The 27,157-nt window shown below is 32.9% G+C and overlaps 1 protein-coding gene across 1 annotated transcript in view; it reads right to left on the reverse strand.

Annotated features, from left to right (window-relative positions):
* Positions 1-4,751: 4,751 nt before the first annotated feature.
* LOC114327541 (nose resistant to fluoxetine protein 6-like) overlaps positions 4,752-27,157 on the reverse strand; it is a 97,793-nt gene continuing 75,387 nt past the window's right edge. The window contains exons 12-13 of the mRNA XM_050657342.1: positions 15,703-15,811; positions 4,752-4,883 (exon numbers count right to left, since the gene is read on the reverse strand). Of these exons, the coding sequence (XP_050513299.1) occupies positions 4,768-4,883; positions 15,703-15,811 (225 nt within the window). The 3' untranslated portion in view covers positions 4,752-4,767. The remainder of the gene's footprint in view (positions 4,884-15,702; positions 15,812-27,157) is intronic.

Consider the following 27,157-nt stretch of genomic DNA (forward strand, 5'->3'; position numbering starts at 1 on the left):
TGTCGAGTTATACGCGATATAAAATTTGAAAAATGCGAAAATAGCCATTTTCAAGGCTTAAATAACTCGGTTAAAATCCATTATTATGAAAGTCAGAAAGTGACCAAATCAAAGTTTATAGTCCCCTCTACAAGCTCCAGCAGAAATTTTTGTCACTATTTTATTACTAAGCTTTATCTTTAATTATTAACAATGAGCGCTAAGTGCGCATTAGGCGGCCGTCAATGGTGAGTTCTAAAGAGATGCACCATTCCAGCCATCCAATGGTGAATCTCACTCGCACTCACATTGACGGCGCCTCAATACACGGTTAGCGCTCATTGTTGATAATTAAAAATAATATCTTATTAATGAAATAATGACAAAAATTTCTTCAGGATCTTATAGAGGTAGCTTTAATCTTTGATTTTTTTAGTTTCTGACTTTCATAATATATAATATCGTATGGCATTTTTGCCTTTCGGACAGTTCCGGCGCCAATTACATCTTTAACCCTGTTTCAAGTAACTAGTGTCGATGTACACTAGCCCAGGGGGACCGACTGCTTAACGTGCTCTCCGAGGCACGGGGAGACGGCTCGTGTCATTATTGAAAATGAAAATGGTTTGTCTTTAGCAGCTCTCGAACCCACGTGCGCTGACGTATGAGGCCAGCGATTATGCCGTTACTCCACGGCCGCTCGCTCGACTTTCACCATAATTATCTTTAACCGAGTTATTAAACCTTGAAAATGGTTATTTTGGCGTTTTTCAAATTTTAAGTCGCTAATAACTCGACAACAGTCAATTTTAGAGAAAAAAGGCCCAACGGATCTAAAAAAAATTTGTACAAAGTGAAAAAACTATGTATTTTTGCAAATTAGTTTAAAATCATTGTTTATCGCCAAACTTCACTAAAAGCATTCATTATTGTACTCACTTGCCCTCATTTTCGGCAGTAAAGTAACACTTTGTTGTATTGAAAGAAGAATGTTACTTTACCTGCCGCGATAATTAATCAAATTAACCGAGATTGAATGTAAGTGGTCAATGGCAGCAATCGATTATTTATTTGAGTGAAATTAAAATTTATTTACTTTAATTATTAAAAATATTGTACAAAATGTATCGTATTATTAATAAAATTTATGTCAAAAAGTAAAATTCTGTAGTGTTTCGCAATTATATTCATACAAAATAAATCAAAACTTTACAGATTTAGTAATTAGGTAGGTGTACAATATTGATAACTATCGATTAAACATCAAAACCGGCTATCATGCAAAAGGCATCTGTCATTACTGTCATACGAATTTTTTATTTCGTCTAAAATTAAAAAAATTTCCTCGAAGTTGTAAGTAAGTGTTAATGTTTTTTATGAATAACGATACAATTTTGTACGCACCACCTCAATACTCTTTATCGAACGCGTCTGTTCCTCTGCTCGTAATATCAGACTCGTTCGATAAAGAGTCACTTTACTGACTGACTTTACTGAAATTGGTTAAACAATTTTTCGACCGCGGTACCGCGTGACACCCTGTGTATTTGTTATAAGGATTGTTATACGGATGTATTTCTTTGAGTAAGTTTGTGCAAAAAATCGAATCAGAATAATTTACCTAACGGGGGCGACGTTACAGACTATACTAATAAGTAGTTGAAACGGTCAAAACAAAGAAACGCACACTCATCAAAAATGCACTTGAGATTCTCGTATAATCAACATCCAGAAGATGCGTATCCAGGAAGATTCCTGGATGCAGGAAGAGTCGATCCAGGAAGAGTCAACTCCAACTAGTAAAAGTTGATTTAAATTTTTAAAATCAACTTTTACTGCTCGTTTCAGTTGGAGTTGACTCCAACTAGTTGGAGTCAACTCTAACTGAGAATCAACTTGAACTGTAACATATACATAGAACATTTAATTACTGTAATGTAGTATATACTCAGTATATGCTTTGCACATTCGCAATGGTAATTACGCATATTCTAAGTATATACTTTTTCTGAAAAGTATGTTCTATGAATCTACTAAGAACATGAAATTGTTATGTGGGTACATTATACGTTGTATCTATTTATACTTAATAAAATAAATGGCATTGAAATCAAAACAAAATAAGTATCAAGATTTATATGATGCAGTTAAGAAAGTATAGGAACTCCGATAAAAGTGTTGTCTGTTGTCCCTATAAAGCTAATTATTAGTTGTACACTATTGTACAGTGAATTGAGAGAGTACGCGGATATTAATGAGCTACATAGTAATACTGATTTGGATACATTCATAAATAAACTTTGAGAGCTAACTTTTAAAAATCTAGGAATAACATGGAATTAAAAAAAATCACTAAAAAGGGGGCCATGAGTTGCAATTGCGACGTCGGTATGAGGGGGGGGGTCAACTGCAAACGAAGCTTTACGACGGAAGGGGGGAGGGTATTAAAAACTCCAAAATTTTTACGAGGTAGTTTATGGATGTTCCCTATATTGTTACATTGGTAATTATAAAAAAAGTTTCATCGGTTCAGAGTGCTTATTTTTGAAAGGGTTGTAGTGGATAGGACTTGAATGAGTCACTAATCACGAGTGTATGCAAATTTTGAACAGCTGTATCTTAACCAATTTTTATCTTATAGAAAAACAATTAATCCAAAATATTCAGAAAAGCAAAACCTACATTATTTTATTGTTTGAGATTTTTAGTATCACTAAGGGCCGGTATTTCCAACCTCACTTAAGCCAAAGCTTACTTTAAGCCTTTGCTTAAGCTTAGATGCCTGTATTTCCACTTCAATTTGAGGCTTAAGCCTAGGCTTAAACCAAATAATTTTAAGCTCGCGCGGGAGTTGTTTTAAGCCTTTGCTTAAAATTTGTTTTCTGTTTTTTGAGGTTATTTCTATAGATTATTAATTATAGAGTTGTTTTGAAAACCAACTTTTAAGTAATAACGTTATTATTGGATTATTAAATTAATAATAATCTATGAATTTATTAATCCTAAAAACGATTCTTAAAATTCTTACTACTTTTGGAAGGTGTAGGCACATGAAAATTGATTATTTCTACAATACTTGGTAGGTATATTTATTTTACAAAAATAAACTTACATTCCAATTTGACATTTTAAGGGAATATATCCAATAAACAAAATTACAAAGACGGATCTATTGCTTATGCAAAATAAAAATAAAAATATACCAGAGAAAATATAGACAATAAACTAAAAACACATGTACCATGTACACAAAATTAAGTGAAGTAAAAATAACATTGATACAGATGACAAGATAAAATTAAATGTCAACAGTAGTGGTTTTTACCTCAGAACAGTAGTTATCTCTGGCACTTTGACATATTCAGAGGTACCAAACCAATTAACTTTACAGCTGAGCATCAGTTTAGTTAAGAGAATGATGGAAATACGGCACCAAGCTTAAGCTTCTCCTTAACTTTTGACACAGGCTTAGCTAAGCAAAAGCTTAAGTAGCTATTGAAATACCGGCCCTAATAATTTTTAAGTTATTTTGAGAAAAAGGCATTTTCTTAAAAATTTTAAAACCAAATTTTTTCAAAAATAATTTTTATTTTTATTTTTTATGGTTATTTTGTTGAAAAATGAACATATTCACTCGCAATAACTCGAAAAGTAGTGACATAGTGAAAAAACTCTATAGAAAAAAGTTGCTTAGAATTACTGAGTTTATGCATTTCCGGATTTACTTGAACGTAATTTTTTTCACCCACGAGAAGGGGTGAAACTCACCACCTGGGCAAAAGCACACATCGCCACAATGTCACTTTTTTCATTGACATGTTAGCTGTGTGTACGTGTACCATGTACCTATGCCAAATTTCATGTCAATCCAAGCGGTTCTTTAAAATTCATAGAAAAAACCGTGAGTAAATGAACTATTAGGAATTAGCAACATATCGAAATTGAGAATATTCCATTTAATTAAAGATGATACCATATAGGCCTGGATCCCGAGTACCAAAAAAAAGTTGATTAATAGCAAGCTGAAAATTTGTTAATAGCTTAACGGTGTCTAGTCGGACAAACTTTGATGTACGGGAACACTGGAACAGGGGAAGTTTTAATTGTGGAACAGCGTAAAAATTTGGAACGTCAGATTACGAAAACGCCCTATGTATTTTGTCGGACAGAACTTCCATTTGATTTGTTACCGTTTCATTAAACTCTCATGCAAAAATCAGACTGCTATTTATCACCATTATAATTCCTGTCACTTGGCATGTTCTTCGTATTGGACTTATTAAAATGCCCAGTTGGTGATAAATACCAGTCTGATTTTTGCATAAGAGATTAATGAAATGGTAACAAATCAATTGGAAGTTCTGTCCGACAAAATACACGGAACGTATTCGTAATCTGACGTTCCAAATTTTTAACCTGTTCCACAATTAAAACTTCCCCTGTTCCAGTGTTTCCGTACATCAAAGTTTGTTCGACTAGACACTGTTAAGCTGTTAACAAATTTTCAGCTTGCTATTAATCAACTTTTTTTTGTACGCGGGATCCAGGCCTAATACGTTTCGTTTTCGATTAGAGATACGTGACTGAAGGAAATGATAAAATTGGCAACATTGCTTATGAGAATGAGACTGTAGAATCGACAAATGACTGAATAAATCCGCGCGACTCGGGTGTGGGAGGCGGGGAAGCAGTGTTGCCATGTATTTAGTGTACTTATATATCTAATTTAAAAGTAAACACACGGTATAAGATTGGGCATAAAAACGCAGACATTGATGTAAGATTTTATTAATCCAGTTTTTGATTATCAACCTCATAAACACATAACAACAATTTTTTTATGTTAATTTTCGTTTTCAATTTTCCATTTTCTGTAACGGCCTTGACGACCTTTGAGAAGATTTCTACAAAAAAGAAAAAATTAGTCGCACAAAAATTTAAAAAAAAACAAAAATCAAATGATTATTTGAAAGTAAGATATTTTCAAGAAAGTAAGATTTACATTAGCACTGGAAGATGTTTTCAAAACAATGGAATGGACAAACATGGGAATAAACATAAATGGAAAGAAACTAAACCACCTAAGATATGCAGACGATGTAGTAGTCATAGCATCAAGTTTTGAAGAACTACAAACCATGCTAACCGAACTAGCAAATGAATCCGAACAAATAGGTCTAAAAATGAATTTTTCCAAATAAAAACAATGACAAACACACAAGAAAATAGAAACGTAATACTAAACGACACCACAATAGAAGCGGTTAATGATTATATATATTTGGGACAGATGATAAAAATAAATAAGAAAAACCAAACAGCGGAGGTAAAAAGAAGGGTCAGATTGGCCTGGGCAGGATTTGGAAAATTAAAATGGGTCCTAAAGAATAAAAAAATACAACAATACTTAAAAACAAGAGTGTTTGACCACTGCATACTCCCATTCTCACATACGCATGCCAAACATGGACCTTGACCAAGGCAAACATGGATATAATAATGAAGACACAAAGAGCCATGAAGAGAGCAATGTTAGGAGTAAAATTGACAGACAAAAAGCAAAACAACTGGGTCAGAAATAGAACAAAACTCAAAGACGCAGGCCAACATGTAGCCAGGCTAAAATGGAGCTTCACAGGTCATAACGCTAGACAAACGGACAATAGGTGGAATAGCACGATACAACAATGGAGACCATGGACAGGAAAGAGAGCAAGAGGACGACCCCAGATGAGAGGGGGAGACGACATTAAAAAGATAGGAGGAACGCACTGGAAACAGAAAGCACTAAACAGAAGCGAATGGAGGAAACTGGGGAAAGCCTATGGTCAAAATTGGATGAATTAAAGGGCAAAAGAAGAAGATATTTTCAACAATAAAATTTTTGAAAAAATAAATTATAAGTACGTATTATATCTTACACATTTTAGAAATCTTTGGAAGAACCAAAAAACTTGACTACATGTCAGCCTCCTGATAAATTCTATATTTTAATCTCAATTCCTTCCTCAATTTACATAGGGTAACTTGCAGCTGTTCGCTCTGTCTTACTTTATGTATTCCCACGCATACCATTCGTCTGTTTTCGTCAGTTTCTAAGTCTCAGTTTAGCTGTTTTTAGTTTATCATTTGTTGTTGAGCAAACTGTGTGCATTCAATTTCAATTTCCTTCTCTTTTTCTGGATAATCATTTGTGTGTAGTGTGGGTGTTAAGCAAATTATTAGGATTAGGTAATGTCGGATACCTTCTGCCGGATTAGATCTGACGATTCCTGAGTTTTATGCTCAGAAAGTTGACGCTCCTATCGCTGTGCACTGAGTGCTTGTCATCCATCTTATTCTGGTATTTTTCTTAAGATCGTTGCAACATTGCATCTCTTTCTCGCTTCTATTCCCATAATTCTTGTATTTGTCATCATCATCATTCTCTTTGCCTTTATCCCTATGCTGACGCAGTTTCCCTAAATACATTTCTCCATAAGTTCTATCTTACGTCCTACCAATATCAATTTTCTTTGCCGGCATATTCTACCTAAGCGTCTTAACCTAGTCTTATTTGGTTTTCCCCTCCTATTTCTTCCAGAAACTTGCAACCCAGAAAGATCGGACCATCAAACCTGTGATCTCTCTATTTAGCATGAATTGGTGCCAACCTAAGACTTTCCCTAATATGTTAATTCTTAATATTAAATCCCTTTTTATGACTCCAGTCATCCATCTAAGCAGTCTGTCACCCTTCACAATACTGGCTTCTTTATATTTCATCCATCCTGCCCTAGCTGTACTACATGCATCTTCATATATTTCCTCATAACGCTGTAGAGAGGTGTAGCCACGACTTTGCGCGCTAATTTTGTTATTGCCATTTTTAATTCCGTTAAACGTTAGGCGTTATGCGACAGATCGCGTGGTGGTTTCTTTCGACACATCAAATGAGTTACTCCGTTACTTATCTCGTTGTTTTGACTCACTAGCCATGTTTTAGTTATACCCAACAAGTTCTAGCTACGAATACGACCAAAGTAATAACAAACAAACTAATAAAATTATAACATTAGCAGAAGAACAACAAGGTTTTAGGTCGGGAAGATCATGCACCGACGCTATATTTATAATGAAGCAGATTCAAGAAAAATCGTTAGAATACAACAAACCGGCATACTTATGTTTCGTGGACCTTAAGAAGGCATTTGACAGGGTAAAATTAAAGGACGTTATCTATTTATTGTTCGCAAGAGAGGTACCTCTAGGAATAATTAAAACGATCGAAAATATCTACCAGAACAACACAATAAAAGTAAAAGTAGATGAAGAACTAACTGAACCAATTGAAGCTGGTAATGGGATAAGACAGGGAGATTCCCTAAGTCCTCTGTTCAACCTGATCATGGACGAAATAATAAAAAAAGTAAGAACAAAAAAAGGATACCAAATGGGAGAAAAACAACTTAAAATAATCTGCTATGCAGACGTCGCAATACTAATCTCTCAAAGTGAAGATGATTTACAACGTATGCTGCACGAATTTAATATAACCGCTAGAAAATTTAACATGTTAATTTCTCCAAAAAAGACTAAATGCATGGTTATAACAGCAGATCTAATAAGGTGTAAATTAGAGCTGGAGGGTCAAATAATAGAACAAGTCATGGAGTTTAAATATCTAGGCATCACACTATGCAGTTACGGAAAGCTCGAAACAGAAGTGGAAGATCAGGTGAATAAAGCAAACAGAGCCGCAGGTCGCCTGAATGAAACAATATGGAGAAATAAAAACATCGGAAAAGAAGTGAAAGGCAGAATTTACAAAACAGTCATCAGAACAATAATGACATACGCGGCAGAAACACGACCTGATACAGAAAGGACAAAAAGAATGCTAGAAACAGCAGAGATGAAAACATTGCGAAAAATCGATGGTAAGACGCTGTGGGATAGAGCTAGAAGTGCAGATATACGAAGGAGATGCAAGGTGGACAACATTAATAACTGGGTGAAAAGCAGAAGAGTAGAATGGAACGACCACATAAGCCGAATGACAACAAATAGAGTAGTAAGGACTGCGAGAGACTGGGACCGTGCAAGTTCGGAAAAGCGACACCTGGTTTCTTCGTTCTGCAATTTTATTCGCACTTTTAATTATATTGGCCAATCATATGGTCCTGGTTGCTGGATAATTGTCAAGGCCATAGTCCAAAAAAAATAATAAGAAGAAAAAATAAGATTCAGGTTATGTTATTAAAACGTAAACAATTGTATGTAGTAAATAAAACTAGTTATTAAAATGCAGTAATGCAAGCAAAATACAATTAATTACATTTACCTTTATATAATAATTGCATATCTTATCAATATTGTGGAGCAATATATAATTTTTCTTCTTCATTGACAGTAGATATGAAATATACGTCAATTTGACAATTTCAATTGACAATGAATTATTTAAGAAAGTTACAATATTTCTCCGCTATTCTCGCACGATCGTTTCTCGTATCGCCTCCAAGTACTTGCACACCGCGATCAGTGGGAAGACGATCAGTGGGAAGACCACGAAAACGATGGAATGACAACTTACTGGAGGCACATTGAAAAACAGACAGAGTAATGTCTATATAAAAAGAAGAAGAAGAAGTTCTAGCTTGCAGTGCAGCAGTGTAATTTGTTTTGTGAAATACATAGGTACTATTCTACGAAAATGGAGTGGTATAAAATAATAAATTCATAAAATAATAATTAGCACTTATAAAATACTTATAACAGCATAGCAGCTTCGACTTCCATTCTGAAATTATTTACTACGCGCTAAAATAAGTGTGGCCGGTCACTATAATGAGCAGTTTAATCCATCATTGTTGCCATTGTTGGTTTATAAATTAATACGATAATGAACGTTAAACCGTTGATTGATAAATACGGAAAGATACGAAACCCTATGCATTATTTTGTTGTCTTTAAAACCTGCCCGTATAGTGGCGCGCCTAGCTTAAATTTGTTGGAACTAGCCTTAGAGGGAAGTGTAAAATTCTCCCTACTCAAGGAACTAGCCAAGAACACGCGGTTATTTCACGTGGCCCGTATTCAAAATTTTAACGCAGGAGTCACTATCATATTAATCTGTATTAATTTTTTTTTGTTTTTGTTTCTGCAAAAATATTGAAAATATAAATTGACTATAGAGTTTTTTTCACTACTCTTGACCTCACAAGTACATACTTTTCGAGTTATTTGCGAGTGAATATATTCATTTCTCAAAAAATAGTACGTTTTTAGACGGATTTTCGCAAATAACTAAAAAAGGAAGTATTTCACCAAAAAAACATTCATAGCAAAAATACAGCTTATCAAAAAGTGAAAAAAATGTTTTATATAAATATGACATATTATGAAGTCGTAGACCCAGTAAAAGCAGAGTTATAGCTAATGAAAAGTAGGTTCTTATTATTTGTCAAATTCAAAATTGAATATTTCTACATGAAATAACCAAAAAATTAAGAACTTTTCGGGGAAAACTCATCATAACTTTTTTAAAAAGTTTAAAATAAGCTTTATTTTTTTGAGTTTCTAGTATCAGAAGTAAACAAGTTGCGCACAAAATAAAGTTGATCCTTTTTTTTTTGTAAAAAATATCTAAAAATCACCTCCTAATTAGCATCTCAAATGAAATTAATCAGTAGCGCTTCATAAGTTACTTTACGTATGTATGCTTATTATAGAGGATCTGTAAGTTTCATCGGTTCATAGTGCTTATTTTTGAAAGGCTGTAGTTAAAAGGGCTTCAATGAGTCACTAATCACGAGTATATGCAAATTCGGAACAGCCATATCTTAACCAATTTTTGTATTACAGAAAAACAAAATATTCAGAAAACCAAAAGGAACCTTTAAACTTTGGGATATTTCGTATCACAAGTTATTTAAAAAAAAGGCATTTTTTTCAAAATAAAAAAAATACTGTAAAACTAAATTTACGATGAAATTTACAGATCATGTGTATTATAAACAATACATAAGTAAAGTCACTTGTGAAGCGGTAACAATAATTTGATTTTATTCGTCTTGAGGGGCCAAACGAAAAACACAAACTACTTTTTTTCTTTTTAAATCGTGTGCTGTTGTGATTTATAGCAAATTTATAGCATCTCTTTCGAAATAAAATTTTTATGCAAGTTCCCTTTTAGAGGGTGATTTTCACGCTTTTTTAAAACTATTTTTACAAAAAAGGACCAACTTTATTTTCAGCGTAACGTGCTTACTTTATGCTAGAAACATTTTTAAAAACAAAAACAAAGCTTTTTAAACACTTTAAAAAAGTTGCGATGAGTTAGCAAATTTATAGCATCTCTTTCGAAATAAAAATGTTATGCAAGTTACCTTTTAGAGGGTGATTTTCACGCTTTTTTAAAACTATCTTTTACAAAAAAGGACCAACTTTATTTTCAGGGTAACGTGCTTACTTTAATGCTAGAAACTTTTTTAAAAACAAAAACAAAGCTTTTTTAAAGAAATGTGCTTTATTTTTTGGTTATTTCACGTTGAAATATTCGATTTGGAATTTGACGAATAAGAACTTACTTTTTTAGCTACACCTCTGCTTCTACTGAGTATAAAGATTTTATACAGACATCTTTTTTTAAATTTTTTATAAAGTATATTTTTATTGAATACCTTTTTCGATAAAATACTTACTTATTGTGTTATTTGCGTAAAACCGTCTAAAAACGTGTATTTTTTTGTTAAAAAACGAACATATTCACTCTCAAATAACTCGAAAAGTATTAGCTTAGTCAAAAAACTGAATGGAATAAAACTTGCTACAATTAATCAGTTTATCCACTTGATAGATACTAGATAGTATTAGACTTATTGATATTATAGCTACCTAGCCTTATACAAAGTGGATTTAGAAAGTCCACATCTACATTAGACAACCTAGTGGATATTGAATCTGTAATTCATGGGTAATTTGGATGTGATAAAGTATGTTTGGCTTATGGCTATCTTTTATTATATTGTATAACGCGTGCCATTTGGGGATTAGATATAAGAATTCTATTAAGTTGGTCAATTCCAGGAAACATAAAATTTATTAGTAATTTCCTATATAGACGAAACTTATTCGAATAGATAACGTCCTTTTAGACTCAAAAATCCAATTAAACGACATTCCTCAATGGTCTACTCGTTGCACTTTTCCTTATTGCAATCAATGACATCGCTAAATCACTTAACCCATTAGTCATTTAGAAATTAGAGAATTGGTCAAACACTACTGGCCTAGAATTTTCTCCCACTAAAACGAAAACAATAATCTTCAGTAAAACTCCAAAGAAGCACATTATACTACCAAAAATCTACCTAAAGAATTTCTTCTTCTACTTTTTCTTTTATATAGGTAGTACTGCCTGTTTTTCTTCAACGGTGCCTTTCATTCTGTCCCTAAATTGTCATTCCATCTTTTCCTTGGGCATCCTATACTTCTTCGGCCTAACGGTGACTTGTCCCTGTCTATTCTTATTATCCTTGATTCAGACATCCTGCTTATGTGTTGATTCCACTCTTCTTTTCTATTCTTTACCCAGGTATTTATATTGTCTACCCCACATATGCATCTGATTTCCTCACTTATTACCCTGTCCCGTAGTCCTTTTCCAGCAATCCTTATTGTGTCGTTTAGGCATCCGGCCGTTCTACTGGCTTTAATTATTAGTCTTTAACCTCTTCTTCGATATTATTGTAGGCTGATAGATTAATTCCCAGGTATTTACTTTTATTGTCTAAGTCCAATTGGCATCTTATTGGTTCTTTGGATATTACTAAGCTTTTTGTTTTTGGGCTGATATTTTCATATTCATTTCTTTTGCGCTAATGTTGAATTCGTGCAGTAATCTTTGTAGGTCGTCTTCGCACTCTGCTACTAACACGGTGTCATCAGCGTAACAGAGTATTTTTATCTCTTTATCGCCCATTTTTTACCCTCTTTTTTCTTCACTTGTTTTATCATTGCATCCAGCGTTATGTTTAACAGTAGAGGGCTTAGTAAATCTCCTTGCTTGATTCCTGTGTTTGCTTCTATATGGGTTCTGTTATTATTCCATTGACTTCATTTCTATTTTATTTCGTACATAAAGGTTTTCTATCAGTTTTATAATATCCAGTGGTAAATTTTTGTCATATAGTAGGTGTATCACGTCTTTTAATTGTATTCTATCAAACGCTTTCTCTAGGTATATAAAACAGAAAAACCCTCGCTTGTTATACTCTAATGATTTCTCCGCTATTTGTTTTATCACAAAAACTGCATCGTTATGATCTTCCCCTTCTAAATCCTTGTTGTTCAACCGATATATTTATGCACGCCATTATTTTCTTCATCAGTATTTTTGTTGGGAGTTTCAGTATAGTGCTCCGTAAATTAATCCCTCTATAATTACTGGGGTCTGCCCTATCACTTTTCTTAAATAACGCTATCATCTAAGTGGTACTCCATTCTTCTGGAATTCTTCCTGTATTTATTATTTTACTTATCAGGATATTCAGTTCTTTGTGAAGTCTCTCTCCTCCGTATTTTAAAAGTTCATTAGCTATTCCATCTTTCCCTGGTGCTTTTCGATTTTTCATCTGTTTTAAGGAGTTCGTTATCTTCCTCTTTAATTTCTGTTTGCTCATCCGATTCTAATCCTGGTTTTCCAGTTCTTCATGATTAGCTGTTTGATACAGGTTTTCTAGGTAAGTTGTCCATGTATTTGTATCAATATGTTTTACTTCTACTATCAATTCCTTCATCTCTGCTGTTTGACCTCTTATCATTTTCCACATTTCCTTTTGCATCCCGTATAAGTCGTGCTCCATCTCTTTTGAAAATGCTTACCAATGTTCTGTTTTCTTCCTTCTTACTATTGAGTTTAACTCATTTCAAACTCTTTTATATCCTTCACATATGTTTGTCTCGTTCTTTTGAATTTGTATTCTAGCTAGATTTTCTTTTTTTTTGGCATTTTATTTTTATTTCTTCACAGATCCATGGGGTGTTCTCCTTTTCTTTCGTATATGTTTACTTATCTTACGATCTCCAAATGCGTCCGTTGCTGCCATTTTGATATTATCTCTAATCTTCCTCCAAATTTCTTCTATGTCTTCATCTGGTGTTATGTAGTTTTCGTTCAGTACTTTTTGCAGTCTTCTCTGGTATAAATCTCGTGTTGACAAGTCTTGTAGCTGTTTTACCTTTATTCTTGTCTCACATTCAATAGGGTCTTTTTTCCTGTTTTTTTGTAGATGTATTCTGATTTTTCCAAGTACTAGGTTGTGATCACTTCCGATATTAGCTGCACTTAAACATCTTATGTCTAGTACTTGAGAATGATGGATGTTTCTGTTTGTCAATATATAATCAATATCGGATCTGTGTGCTCTTGTATTTTTGAATGTATATTTTTCTTGATCTTTGTGTCTTAAGAACGTATTGTTTATTCGAAATTCGTTCTGAGAGCAAAAGTTAATAAGTAGTTCCTAAAGAGTTTACAATAAATTATTCATAATTGATTAACTTCTTGGGAATAAAACTGGATAATCGTCTATCTTGGTAAGACAATATACACTCACTCCGCTCAACTTAATGAAAAATATCTCTCATAAACAATGGGATGTCGACGTCCAAACTCTTATGACTGTTCACTGAAATTTGGGTTTCAACCTGAGATACAGTCGGAAAAATGAAAGAATACCCATGAACGAACATATAAAACACGCTGTATTTTCCTGTCATCATGTCGCAAAGAAAATTGCCCAGCGCAAGTAAATGTAATAATAATTATTACATGTACCTGTGCTGGCCAATTTTTTGTGTGACACGGTGACAGGAAAATACAGCGTGTTTTTTATGTTCGTTCATGGGTATTCTTTCATTTTTTCTACTGTACAATACGCTAAAGTGTTACGTTTGGCTTGTTCTCTTGTATGTAATGAAAGCATGGATAATAAAGGCCAGCTCCACTAATAAACTTGAAGTCTTTGAAATGAGGTGCCTGCACCGAATGCTTAAAATATCATGGACATATTTAGGGACATATTGCGAGGAGAACGATATACTTGTCGGCAACTGGAACTCGAAGGAAATATAGAGGGTAAGAGAGGTCTAGAAAAAGATGTCATGGCTGGTTAATATTCGCCAAATGATATTAATGAAATTACTCTTAATAGAATAATGTAATCGTGACTATCTAATATCTCACCTGACAATACAATGCACGGTGGACGTCTACGCAGAAATACACGGCACCTTTAAGAAGTAAAGTTAATAATAAATAATTCAATAATTATACTTAGTCACTATTTTCCCCCTAACTCGGAAAATATCAACGGCACGAAAAAACTTGGAAGAAATTGTTGGAAATCGCGATTGCATCCATTCATGAGTCCTTACCACTTTTCTCTCGAAGAGTTTAAAGTGGCCGAGCGGGTTACTAAGTCAATTTCATTTAAGTAAATACGTTTGCAATATCTCCAAACAAAATATACAATTATCAGAAGAGACTGTAATTAACGAAAATAACTACCTATTTTTTTATCGAGATTATGAGGCAAATAAGAAATGTACAATATCTAAAATCACCGAGTGAGTATTTTTCTCGTTAAATAAATTTTTTATTAAATAAATTATATTATTATACATATATATTATATAAAATTATTAAATAAACTTTAGAATATTTAATGATTTGTTTCAAGAATTCAAATTAGAAGACAAATTACAACTACAAAATTATTCTTGCTAATTTAAAAACGAGTTTAGAAAGTAATACATAGGTACACTCCAATAATTATTTTAAAGATTGCCATTGTTATCGTTGAATGAGAACTCAAATTTAAATGCATCAAAAGAATTAAATAATTTTTATTTTAATCCGATCGACCCGACCGACCCCAAATTCCGATAACCAAAGCTACCTGAATACGTCTCATCGTTGTCTCAGGTAAATTCAATCTCGCACCTAGAAAGCTGCTAACGCCATCTATTTCTAAAACCACTGGTGTCGTACATAAACGCTCATTTAGTTTCGTATCTTCCAGTATATTTATCAGTCAACGGTTAAACGTTAACGTTATGCTGTTGCCACAGTAACGTCTAATGCCGTTAATTAACGCATTATTTGCATTACCGAGATGGCATTACAGCGTTATGAGGAAATAGATGAAGATGCATGTAGTACAGCTAGGGCAGGATGGATGACATATAAAGAAGCCAGTATTGCGAAGGGTGACAGAATGCTTAGATGGATGACTGGAGTCATAAAAAGGGATTTAACATTAAGAATTAATATATTAGGGAAAGTCTTAGGTTCGCACCAACTGATGCTAAATAGAGAGATCACAGGTTTGATGGCCCGGTCTTGTTAAACGTCGAGAATGGCCCCAGCATAATACCGATAGTAGTTCCTTAAAATTATTACTTTTCACAATTAGCTGACGATACAAAGATTTAACTTTATTTTTAGTAAATGTATCTTTAAATTATTATTCCAAATATTCTGTCTTGTCCTATTAAGTGTTAAATCTTTTTTTCCTCAAAAGCTTGTCTCCACTGTTCCAGTTTTTGTTCTAAATTCATTTCAGTACATTATTACTAGCTGTCCTGTAGTAAAATTTTGTTTCTCAATTTTCTTGCTCAAATAATAATAAAAATTTATTAAATATTAAACACAGATAATACATTGTTCAATCTTACCTTGTTTATAGAAAAATTTAGCAATCGCAATAAATGGTGATTCAAATAGTATACACCATATTGAGGCAACAATTAAAACAAAACATAAATCACCAGCAAAATCATGAACCTACAAAATCATATTAATAATTCATAAGTTTATAAAAAATAGTTAAATTCCTTTGTAAAAGGTATATTTATAAAAATCACTAAAAAGGGTTACATCACAGATCGTTTTCGAAATAATAATTCCATCATCAGTACTTATTAAATACCATTTATCCCCATGGACTCTCCTGTACCTTCCTGTAAAACAACATACATACCCTTCTAGTACTACGTCATTGCAATTAATTCCACATTATACAGGATAATTCATTAAGAATGTGCAATCTCCGAGTTGTAAATTCTAGACCTCAAAATATTAAGATTTAACCCAAGTCACATATATAAAATGTGGCTCGTTATTGAGTTGCAGGGTGTTTTATTTAAAAATTTAATAACGATTTTTACCCGGTACTTTAAAACTATTTGACATATCCTTATCATACTTTGAAGAAAGTGTAAGTACTGTACACCCTACTAAATTATGATAAACAAACGTTTCTGGCTACTACCAGAGGCGTACGACAGGGGATAGTGAATGGTTGACCCTTCCCAAATTCTACGCCGCTGGCGGAATTACTATTTTAGTACAATATTTAGCTTCTTCAACACTTTCTGTGTAAATCATATAGGTACTCTTCATTCGTAACGATTTGGTCATTAATTTTCGAAATATTTGAAGTTGAACATGGAACGGCACAGCTATTTTGATTAATGTATTGTGCCCCTTCACTTTTACCGAATCGCGATTTTCAAATATCGCGAAAACTAATGATTTTATCGTCACAAATCAAGAGTATATTATTTACATACAAAGTATTGTCGAATCTAAAAATTGCACTAAAATAGTAATTTCGCCAGTGGCGTAGAATGTGGGAAGGGTCAATCATTCACTTGCCCCTGTCGTACGCCTCTGGTAGTAGCCAAAAATGTTTATTTAACATAATTTAGTAGGGTGTACAGTACCTACACTTTCTGCCAAGTATGATAAGGATACGCCAAATACTTTTAAAGTACTGGATACAAATAGTTAATATTTAACGCAAATCACTAAAGCTTCACGATAGTAGTAGATAGATCAGTACTTTAAAGTGTTTTGACATATCCTTATCATATTTACCAAAAAATGTAAGAACTGTATACCTTAGTAAATTATGTCAAATAAACGTTTCTGGCTACTATCAGAGGCGTACGATAGGGAAAAGTGAATTGTTCTCCCTTCCCAAATTCTACGCCACTGACGGAATTGCTATTTTAGCATATTCTTTAGATTCATCAATTATTTCCATGTAAATATTATACTCTTCATTGGTAACGATAAAATAATTAGTTTTCGAGATATTTGAAGTTAAAAATGAAGGGGCACCATACATTAATCAAAATAGCTATGCTGTTTTATTTTCAACTGCAAATATCTCGAAACCTAATGACTTTATCGTTAAGAATGAAGAGTACATCATTTACATAGAAAGTATTGAAGAATTTAAATATTGCGCTAAAATAGCAATCTGCCAGTGGCGTAGAATTTGGGAAGGGTCAACCGTTCAATATCCCCTGTCGTACGCATCTGGTAGTAGCCAGAAACGTTTGTATATCATAATTTAATAGGGTGCACAGTACCTACATTTTCTGCAAAGTAAGACAAGGATATATCAAATAGTTTTAAAGTAATGGATAAAAATAGTTATTAAATTTTTAAATAAAACACTGTAACGATCCACATTTTATATAAGTGATTTGGGTTAGATCTTAATAATTTGAGGTCTAGAATCTACAACTCAGAGATTGGACATTCTTAATGAATAGTGTGGCCAACTAGTCCGAAAAATCCGGGACATTACCCGAATTACGAAGTCGTGTCCCGGCGTCCCGGACAAGGCTTCCGGGCCATCCGAATTTTCAACGTTTTGGTAACATTGTATTTTGAAATTTTGAATATGTTATGCTTCTGTTAATTCACATCAAATTGAATTGGTGGGACGAATAAAGTCGACAATTTGTAGAGTGTAGGTACCTAATACTAATACCGTAATACCACATCCAAAACACATGCATTTTACCGTGGTGTTAAAGCTCTACCAAAACTCAAACTGTGGACTTTTTGCGTTCTGTATGTTTAATATCATCTTCTGAAAATAGGATTCAATAAAAATAACAATTCATATACACACCTGAATCAGCTGTCCGAGGAAAATACATGGAAATGCAACATCAGTTATTTTCTAATTTTTCCGTTTTTTAAGAACGATTTCCGGATTGGAAGTCGAAATATCAGAAACTAACAAAAATGTAATTATTACAACCAATGGTGGTTTAATCCCATCAAAAATATTATTGTCGACATAAAAATGTTAAATAATCAATAAAATGATTAATTTGTTCTATATTTAAAAAAAATGGCCCGTTTTTCATTGAAAAGTCGCGGATTTTAGGTATTTTTTTATCATCCTTGTCCGGAATTCGACTGAATTGGAGTTGGTCACCCTGTAAATCCATTAAAGTCATTGGGCCCACACTTAAAAAAATTATTACCCCCTTCATGAGACTTTTTTTATTTAGTGATTCATAAAAATGTTCGTGGGCGGGGGGCGTTTCGTAAATATAGAGGTTTCTAAACTTTGGTGCGTCCGGCAACTTTGGTACCCTTAAAAATTTGTCGAACAATATTACCAGTAAAGTGTAAGTTTTTTATCAAAAATCCTGCAAAAAGAATCTTCATTTATAACTTCATAGTGCTCCCCACATATGGGGGGCGCACGCATCATAAAGTCATAAAATGTATGCCCTTACAGCTGATTTTTGCAGGATTGTGTGATAAAAATATTTACAATTAGACCGGGCAGTATCGTCGCCCCCGCTAGCGAAATTATTCCTATTTGATTTTTTTGCACAAACTTTCTCAAAAAGAGGTTCTTATAACATATCCACAGGGTGCCGGAAGGTGCCGTGGTCGAAAAATTGTTTAAACAATTTTTTTTAAACAAATTCACAAAAATAATTTTTTCATTTCGGACAAATTTTTTTTAGATAAATTGGCTTATTCTGAGCAAAAAGGTCTCGTCATTTTTTTCTAAAATTGATTGTTGTCGAGTTATATGCGATTAAAAATTTGAAAAATGCGAAAATGGCCATTTTCAATGCTTAATAACTCGATTAAACATTATTATTGTGAAATTCAAAAAGTAATCAAATTCCTTCTTCAAGGTCATGAAGAGATTTTTGTCATTATTTTATTAGAAAGCTGTTATTTTTAATTATTAACAATTAGCGCTATAGTCCAGGATGTATCGTCTTCCTCGTTAGTGAAATTATTCCGATTCCATTTTTTTGCAGAAACTTACTCAAAACGAGGTCCTTATAACATATCCACAGGGTGCCGGGCGGTGACGTGGTCGAAAAATTGTTTAAACATTTTTTTTAAACAAATTCACAAAAATAGTTTTTTCACTTCAAACAAATTCTTTTTAGATAATTTGGGACATTCTGAGCAAAAAATGTCTCTTGTGATTTTTTTCTAAAATTGGTTGTTGTCGAATTATACGCGATTTATAATTTGAAAAATGCGAAAATGGCCATATAACTCGACAACAATTAATTTTAGAGAAAAATCACAAGAGACCTTTTTTGCTCAGAATAACCCCAATTTTCTAAAAAAAAATCGTTCACAATAAAAAAATATTTTTGTGATTTTGTTTAAAAAAAATTGTTTAAACAATTTTTCGACCACGGCACCGCCCGGCACCTTGTGGATATGTTATAAGGACCTCGTTTTGAGTAAGTTTCTGCAAAAAAATGAAATCGGAATAATTTCACTAACGGGGGCGACGGATACATGCGATACATCCTGGACCATAGCGCTAATTGTTAAAATTAAAAATAACAGCTTTGTAATAAAATAATGACAAAGTTCTCTTCAGGACCTTGAAGAAGGGGTTTGAAACTTGATTTGTTCACTTTTTGAATTTCATAATAATAATGTTTATTCGAGTTATTAAGCCTTGAAAATGACCATTTTCGCATTTTTCAAATTTTTAATCGTATATAACTCGACAACAATCAACTTTAGAAAATAATGACAAGATACCTTTTTTGCTCAGAATAAGCCAATTTATCTAAAAAAATTTTGTTCGAAATGAAAAAATTATTTTTGTGAATTTGTTTAAAAAAAATTGTTTAAACAATTTTTCGACCACGGCACCGCCCAGAACCCTGTGGATGTGTTATAAGGACCTCTTTTTGAGTAAGTTTGTGCAAAAAAATCGAATCGGAATAATTTCGCTAGCGGGGGCGACGATACTGCCCGGTCTAAATTGACTGGTAATATTGTCCTACAAATTTTGGACATCTTGGATATTAGTGCACCCTATGTAACGCACAGCTGAATCTTATGTTTGTGCGTCGCAGTGTTGCCATGCTGTTTTCTATATATCTTTCATAATTTCAATCAATGTTAAATGTACCTACAAGAATAATAGAATAAGAACGTTTACTTCTTTGTCATTATACTAGGTAGAATGACAAATGAGGTGTCAAATGAAAGCTTATAATCCAAGGATAGTACTAAAGGTAAGAAATTAGACCTAGATTGTCTCATGGTCAATATCTCAAAAAATAAGCGTTATATTGGGGATTTCTAATGTCGACATTAAAAGTTACACTATTTTTTTTTTCTATAAAACATTTTGATCTTAAACTTACCAGAAAACTTCTTTGTACTCTCTACTTTCAAATAAACGTGATTAAGAAGCTAAATTTTAAACTTCGTCACACAACTTTTGCGATTAAACTTTGCAATGCACAAATCCGCACCTTTTTCTTTGAAAAATTCATAACCTTTATCATGAGAAGAATAAAAACTTGAAGCAGGTACTTTGTCTTCAGAAATGTTAGACCTATATACTGTAAAAATTTCAGAAAAAAATATTAAAATGGAACTGAGTTGTAGCGAGGTAAACGCAAAAAACGTGATTTCATTTTTATTTTTAGGTTAAAATTGCGATTTTGACAATGTTCCCTCACATAAAATTCAAAATAAACCTCATTTTCGTTTTCAGCACCCTCGAAAATATAAAGTATGAATAAAATTAGCCATTCACGCCTCTGTGATCAGTATCTCGAAAACTAAGCGCTTTTTGAGGGTGTCCCGCTCGTGTATAATATCACAAAAAATTGTAACGTGATAGTATGAAAAATAGAGGATACGGCAAAGGTGTTAAAAGTGATGGTCGGATCCAATGCCAAAATCTGCACAGACATATTAGGGTGCACTAATATCCAAGAAGTCCCAAATTTTTAAGGGTATTCCAGTTGTCGGACGCACCAAAGTTTAGAAACCTCTATATTTATGAAACTCCCGAAAATTTTCCGAAATGGAAAAGTTGTCCGACTCGACATGAATAACTGAATAAAAAAAGTCTCATGAGAGAGATAATATTTTTATAAGTGTAGGCCCAAGACTTCTTCTTCTTTGGCTTTTACAACTCTTCGCGAGTCTGCTGCTTTCACTATTGTCTTCCATTGGTTCCGATCCTGCGACCTTTTTCTAGGCCGTCCTGTCGGTCTTCTACAGTCTGGGCTTTCCCAAAACACATTGCTAATTAGTCTGTCATCATGACTCCGTACCACATGTCATGCATATCTTAGTCTATTGGCTTTTATGTATCTCACGATGTTTCCCTGTCCGAAAAGAGTCTCTAATTCATTGTCGTATCTGCTCCTCCATTCATTTGTCACACTGTCCATGCAAGGACCTTAATACAGGGTGAGTCATGAGGAACTGTACATCTACCTCGTATAGAGGCCCCTATGGGGAATAACAAATGACCATCAAAAAGTGTCTGCTCCCATTGTTTAATAATATACAGGGCGAGTTTCGCATTTTGACAGAAATTTCTATTCGTCATAATTTTTGAACGGTCAGATCGATGTGTCTCTTATTTTGGTCAATCGTTACACTATTGACACCTAATCAACTGATTTATTCAAACTAGAAAAAAATCAGGTCCGGCTTTAAAAAAATTAGTTCGTTTGGGTCTTAGAAAAAATTTCACCCTGTATAAGCTTTTTGAAAACTCTAATATGAATTTTACAAATTAGACAAATAGGCAATTAAAATAACATATTTATTTTTTTCCGCACACGATTGCTTAATTTTTTATAAAAAAATCAAATTTGATTATGAATTAAAAGTTTGGTAAAGTGAACCATAGATTTAACAAAATTTACTTTTATTACCAAAATTAATTTTTTTTGAACAAATATTTAATTTATGTTACCACCAATCAACTGATTTATTCATACACGAAAAAAATCAGGCCCGGATTTAAAAAATAAGTTCGTTTTGGTCTTAGAAAAAATTTCACCCTGTATTCGCTTTTTGAAAACTCTAATATGATTTTTACAAATTAGACAAATAGGCAATTAAAATGGCATATTTATTTTTTTCCCCACACGATTACTTAATTTTTTATAAAAAAATCAAATTTGACTATGAATAATTAAAAGTTTGGTAAAGTGAACCATAGATTTAAAAAAAATAACTTTTATTACAAAAATGAATTTTTTTTGAACGAATATTTAATTTATGTTATCACCCAATCAACTGATTTATTCAAACTAGAAAAAAATCAGGCCCGGATTTAAAAAATTAGTTTGTTTGGGTCTTAGAAAAAATTTCACCTTGTATACGTTTTTTGAAAACTCTAATATGAATTTTACAAATAAGACAAACATGCAATTAAAATGGCATATTTATTTTTTCCCCACACGATTACTTATTTTTTTTATTAAAAAATCAAATTTGACTATGCATAAAAAGTTTGGCAAAGTTTTTGCATAGATTTAAAAACATTAACTTTTTTTACAAAAATTAATTTACAAAAACAACGTTTTTCTTAAAATTAAAAGTTTTACCATTTTTTTTTTTTTTTTCTATAACACGTCTAGATCTAAAACTTCCCATAACACTTCTTTTGGACTCTATAGTTTAACATATGTAGACGTGATCAAAATGATAAATTTTAAATTTTTCCACCCAATTTTTGCGATTTACAAGTTTGCAACTTTTACAAGAAGAAGACTGAAAGTCTACAACAACTTTCATAGTCTTCACAATGGTAAGATGTATGTGCTGTAAAAATTTCAGAAAAAAAAATATTAAAATGGAACAGTTGTAGCGAGTTAATCCTGAGTTCATTTTTTTTTTTCATTTTTGGTTAAAATTCAGATTTTGACAAATTTGATTTTTTAATAAAAAATTAAGTAATCGTGTGGGGAAAAAATAAATATGCCATTTTAATTTCCTATTTGTTTTATTTGTAAAATTCATATTAGAGTTTTCAAAAAGCGTATACAGGGTGAAATTTTTTCTAAGACCAAAACGAACTAATTTTTTTTTAATCCGGACCTGATTTTTTTCTAGTTTGAATAAATCAGTTGATTGGATGGTAACATAAATTACTTATTTGTACAAAAAAATTAATTTTTGTAATAAAAGTTATTTTTTTTTAATCTATGGTTCACTTTACCAAACTTTTAATTCATACTGAAATTTGATTTTTTTTATAAAACATTAAGTAATCGTGTGCGGAAAAAAATAAATATGCCATTTTAATTGCCTACTTGTCTAATTTGTAAAATTCATATTAGAGTTTTCAAAAAGCGTATACAGGGTGAAATTTTTTCTAAGACCCAAACGAACTAATTTTTTTAAAGCCGGACCTGATTTTTTTCTAGTTTGAATAAATTAGTTGATTAGGTGGTAATAGTGTAACGATTGGCCAAAATAAGAGACACATCGATCTGACCGTTCAAAAATTTTGACGAATACAAATTTCTGTCAAAATGCGAAACTCGCCCTGTATATTATTAAACAATGGGAGCAGACACTTTTTAATGGTCATTTGTTATTCCCCATAGGAGCCTCTATACGAGGTAGGAGTATGTACAATTCCTCATGACTCACCCTGTATATAACTCGCAGGATTTTGTGTTCCCATACCACTATGGTTTATTTTTTAACTGGAGGAGTAAACTAAAAAGACAGATCCATACCCAAGAAAGTCACTAGAATAATCACCAAATACATCTTCTTTTTTGGTTGATCATGTCGGCCCTAGACGGTAATCCATAAATATTATATTATATTAATACGTCGCTAAAGAGTTCTAAAAACAACTGCTTTTGATATAAAAGCAGACTAAAAGTCTAAAAATTAAAGGAATAACGCAGAAAATACAAAAAATCGCCGATATACTTAATTAACCTATGAAATGCCAATTGTGTCAAAATTTGGTAAATGTCATGAGTGTCAAAATTTATAGGTCATTTATCGTCATCAAATTTATCGTCATCTGGGACTGATGGCCTCACTCTTAAAATGTTTTCTGCTCTACCTGATTGCACTTTAAACCATCTTACTACCTTAATAAACAGGTCATTCGAAACTGGAGTTTTTCCAAGCTGCCTTAAGACAGCGATAATTATTCCTATACATAAAGGAGGCGATAAAGATCTTGCTTCGAATTATCGCCCTATTGCACTCCTGCCCACGTTGTCGAAGATAATTGAAAGTCTGGTAAAAAAAAGAATCTTATCTTTTCTGTTGAAATACAAATTGCTTACTCCACATCAATTTGGATTCCTGAGTGACAAATGCACGAATGATGCTATGTTCTTCCTTTTCGATCATGTTTACTCCAGTCTAAACAACCATCACTCTACAGCAACAATTTTCTGTGATTTCTCTAAAGCATTCGATTGTGTAAACCATAACATCTTGACTGACAAATTACAGCACTATGGATTTAGGGGAAATGCTCTTAAATGGCTTAAATCATATCTTAATAAAAGAAGTCAGTTTGTAAGGGTTGACACGAAGTCGTCTTCTTGCATGCCATTAGAATGTGGGGTACCTCAAGGTTCAGTTCTAGGCCCTATATTGTTTCTGATATACATAAATGACATCTCTAGTCTTAACATTAAAGGTAAAATATGTCTCTTTGCAGATGATACTAGTATTACTTGGAGTAACACGGATATTATGGATCTTCGCAATACCATAGCTACAGACCTAGTCACCATTAAATCGTGGTGCGATTCGAATCTCCTGTTATTTAACGTTTCTAAAACCAAAGTCCTACCTTACAACAGTATGATGCAACCTTTAGTACTTAATAACAACAGTCTAGAGGTAGTTGAATCGGTGAAGTTCTTAGGGATTATTGTGGATAAGTCTCTAAAATGGAACTTGCACATTGATGCCTTACACAAAAAATTAAGTTCTGCTTGTTTTGCGCTAAGATCAGTTGCTACGGAAATGAATTTGTCAACATCTAGGACCGTTTATTATGCCCTTTTTGAGTCTCATCTTCGGTACGCCCTTCCATTCTGGGGTACGTGTTGTGCGACTCAATTTGAGCGTATTTTTAAACTACAAAAGAGAGCTCTTCGTTACTCCCTGAGACTCAATAGCAGAGTTCATTGCCAAGAATTCTTTAAAAAATTTAAAATATTAACTCTTCCTTCTTTGTTTGTTTTTGAATCCGTTTGTTTAATCCGCAAACATGCATCAGAAGGTCCAGAGAGACCCACTCATAACTATCCCCTTAGAAACATGGATCATAATCTTTATCTGCCAACCCCACGGTCTGAGCTGGTTAAGTGCTCTATACTATACAATTCGAGAAAAATGTACAATCACCTGCCATCTAACATCAAATCTATTGCAGCATTTCCCGCTTTTCGCAAGGCCTTGAAAGCTTATTTGCTGGAGAAAGCTTTTTATACAGTGAATGACTTTTTTATAAACGATTTGAATTCAGCAAATTGACTTGTAGGATTATTACTTTCGAGTACTTGTGTACATATTTGCAGCGGCATAGAACTTTTGATTTACTTTCCCTTTCCCTTTTCCTCGTTTGCCTTCTTTTTGCTCTGACGTTGTATACTTATTGTTTGCAAAATTTTTAATTTTTTAATGTGTACTTAATAACTGTAAAATTATATTAAGTAGTATAACTCACGCCATTTACTTGGTGTCTGTTTCTGTTTTTGTTTTGTTTGTAGTTTTTTACTATTTTTTGTTTTTTATTGTATTTTTTATTTTGTATAAGCTTTGTCCACAAATTGTTAAAATTTTTTGACAATAAAGCATACCTTACTTACAAAAAAAAAAAAAATAGTCGAGTAAACTTGCCTGCGGTTGGACCAATTACAAACAAGCATTGCAGCGCGGTAAATTTGAATCACTCTCTTGGTTTAAGAACAAACCATGGTTTATTGATTTCTTTCTTTCTCAATGTCCATGTTTCACTTCCGTATGTCATTGCTGATTGTATTATGTTTGTCTACATTTGGATTTTGGCACGTCTTGAGAGAAGCTTTGACCTCATTAGATGTTGAACGACAAAGAAAGATTTATTCCCCGCAAATAGTTGTATTTCAACCTCCCGTTCTCCTGTGTTGTCACTGGTAATTGCTGTTCCTAGGTATTTTAATTCTTTGACCACCTCAAAATTATGATAGTTTATGGTAATGTTTTGTCTTATTCGCTGTCGATCCATTCTTGACACGACCATGTATCAGTGGCGGCAGGTCAGGGTCGGCAGTGCCGACCCACACATTTATAGGTATTATAGATTTTTTTAATATTCAATTTAATCAAAGTTTGTTATTTTTTGTATCTGTGAAATAAAAAAAATCTGTCAGATAATACAAACTAAATTTTATTCATGGGTTTTAAAAGGATTCGACCAATCCGAGCGTTAAGTGAACCCTGCGCGTAAGAGACTTTTCAAAAAATGAATGATCCGAGCCATTCATCTCACTGTTTTCGGCTAGCCGACCCCAACTTATCCCTAGCTTGACGATTTACACGTAAAATTCAACGAAATAGAAGTCGATGAGCAACCAAACATACATTTCTGTCCGTAGTCAGATACGGCAGGTACGGCACATTTAAATCTGCCGATGTTTCATTTGGTAGCATCGGCAGAAATTGTAAATCGCCGTTTTACGTCGTTTTATTGATATTGTGATTTTTTTAAGTTCTGAATTATCATTTATTTATAGATATATAATATCGTATAATCGTTACATCATATAATTATAGATAACTAATAAAATTGTTTAAAAAATACGATTTGGAATTTTCTAATTTACTTTCTGATTCTATGATATTTAACGACATGTCTAAAACAGTACAGAATGAACTAATATAATCAATTAGTTGCATTTTGAATAACGTTATTGGATCTGAGATTCAGAAAACCATTTGCTTTTCGCTAGAAGTAGATGAAACTTTTGATTATCATGTATTTCACAATAATTATTATCAATTGTTACGCAATTGCAAGAAGAACCTGAGCAACCC

The sequence above is a fragment of the Diabrotica virgifera genome, chromosome 1 (assembly GCF_917563875.1).
Source record: "Diabrotica virgifera virgifera chromosome 1, PGI_DIABVI_V3a".
Taxonomy (NCBI): Eukaryota; Metazoa; Arthropoda; class Insecta; order Coleoptera; family Chrysomelidae; genus Diabrotica; species Diabrotica virgifera.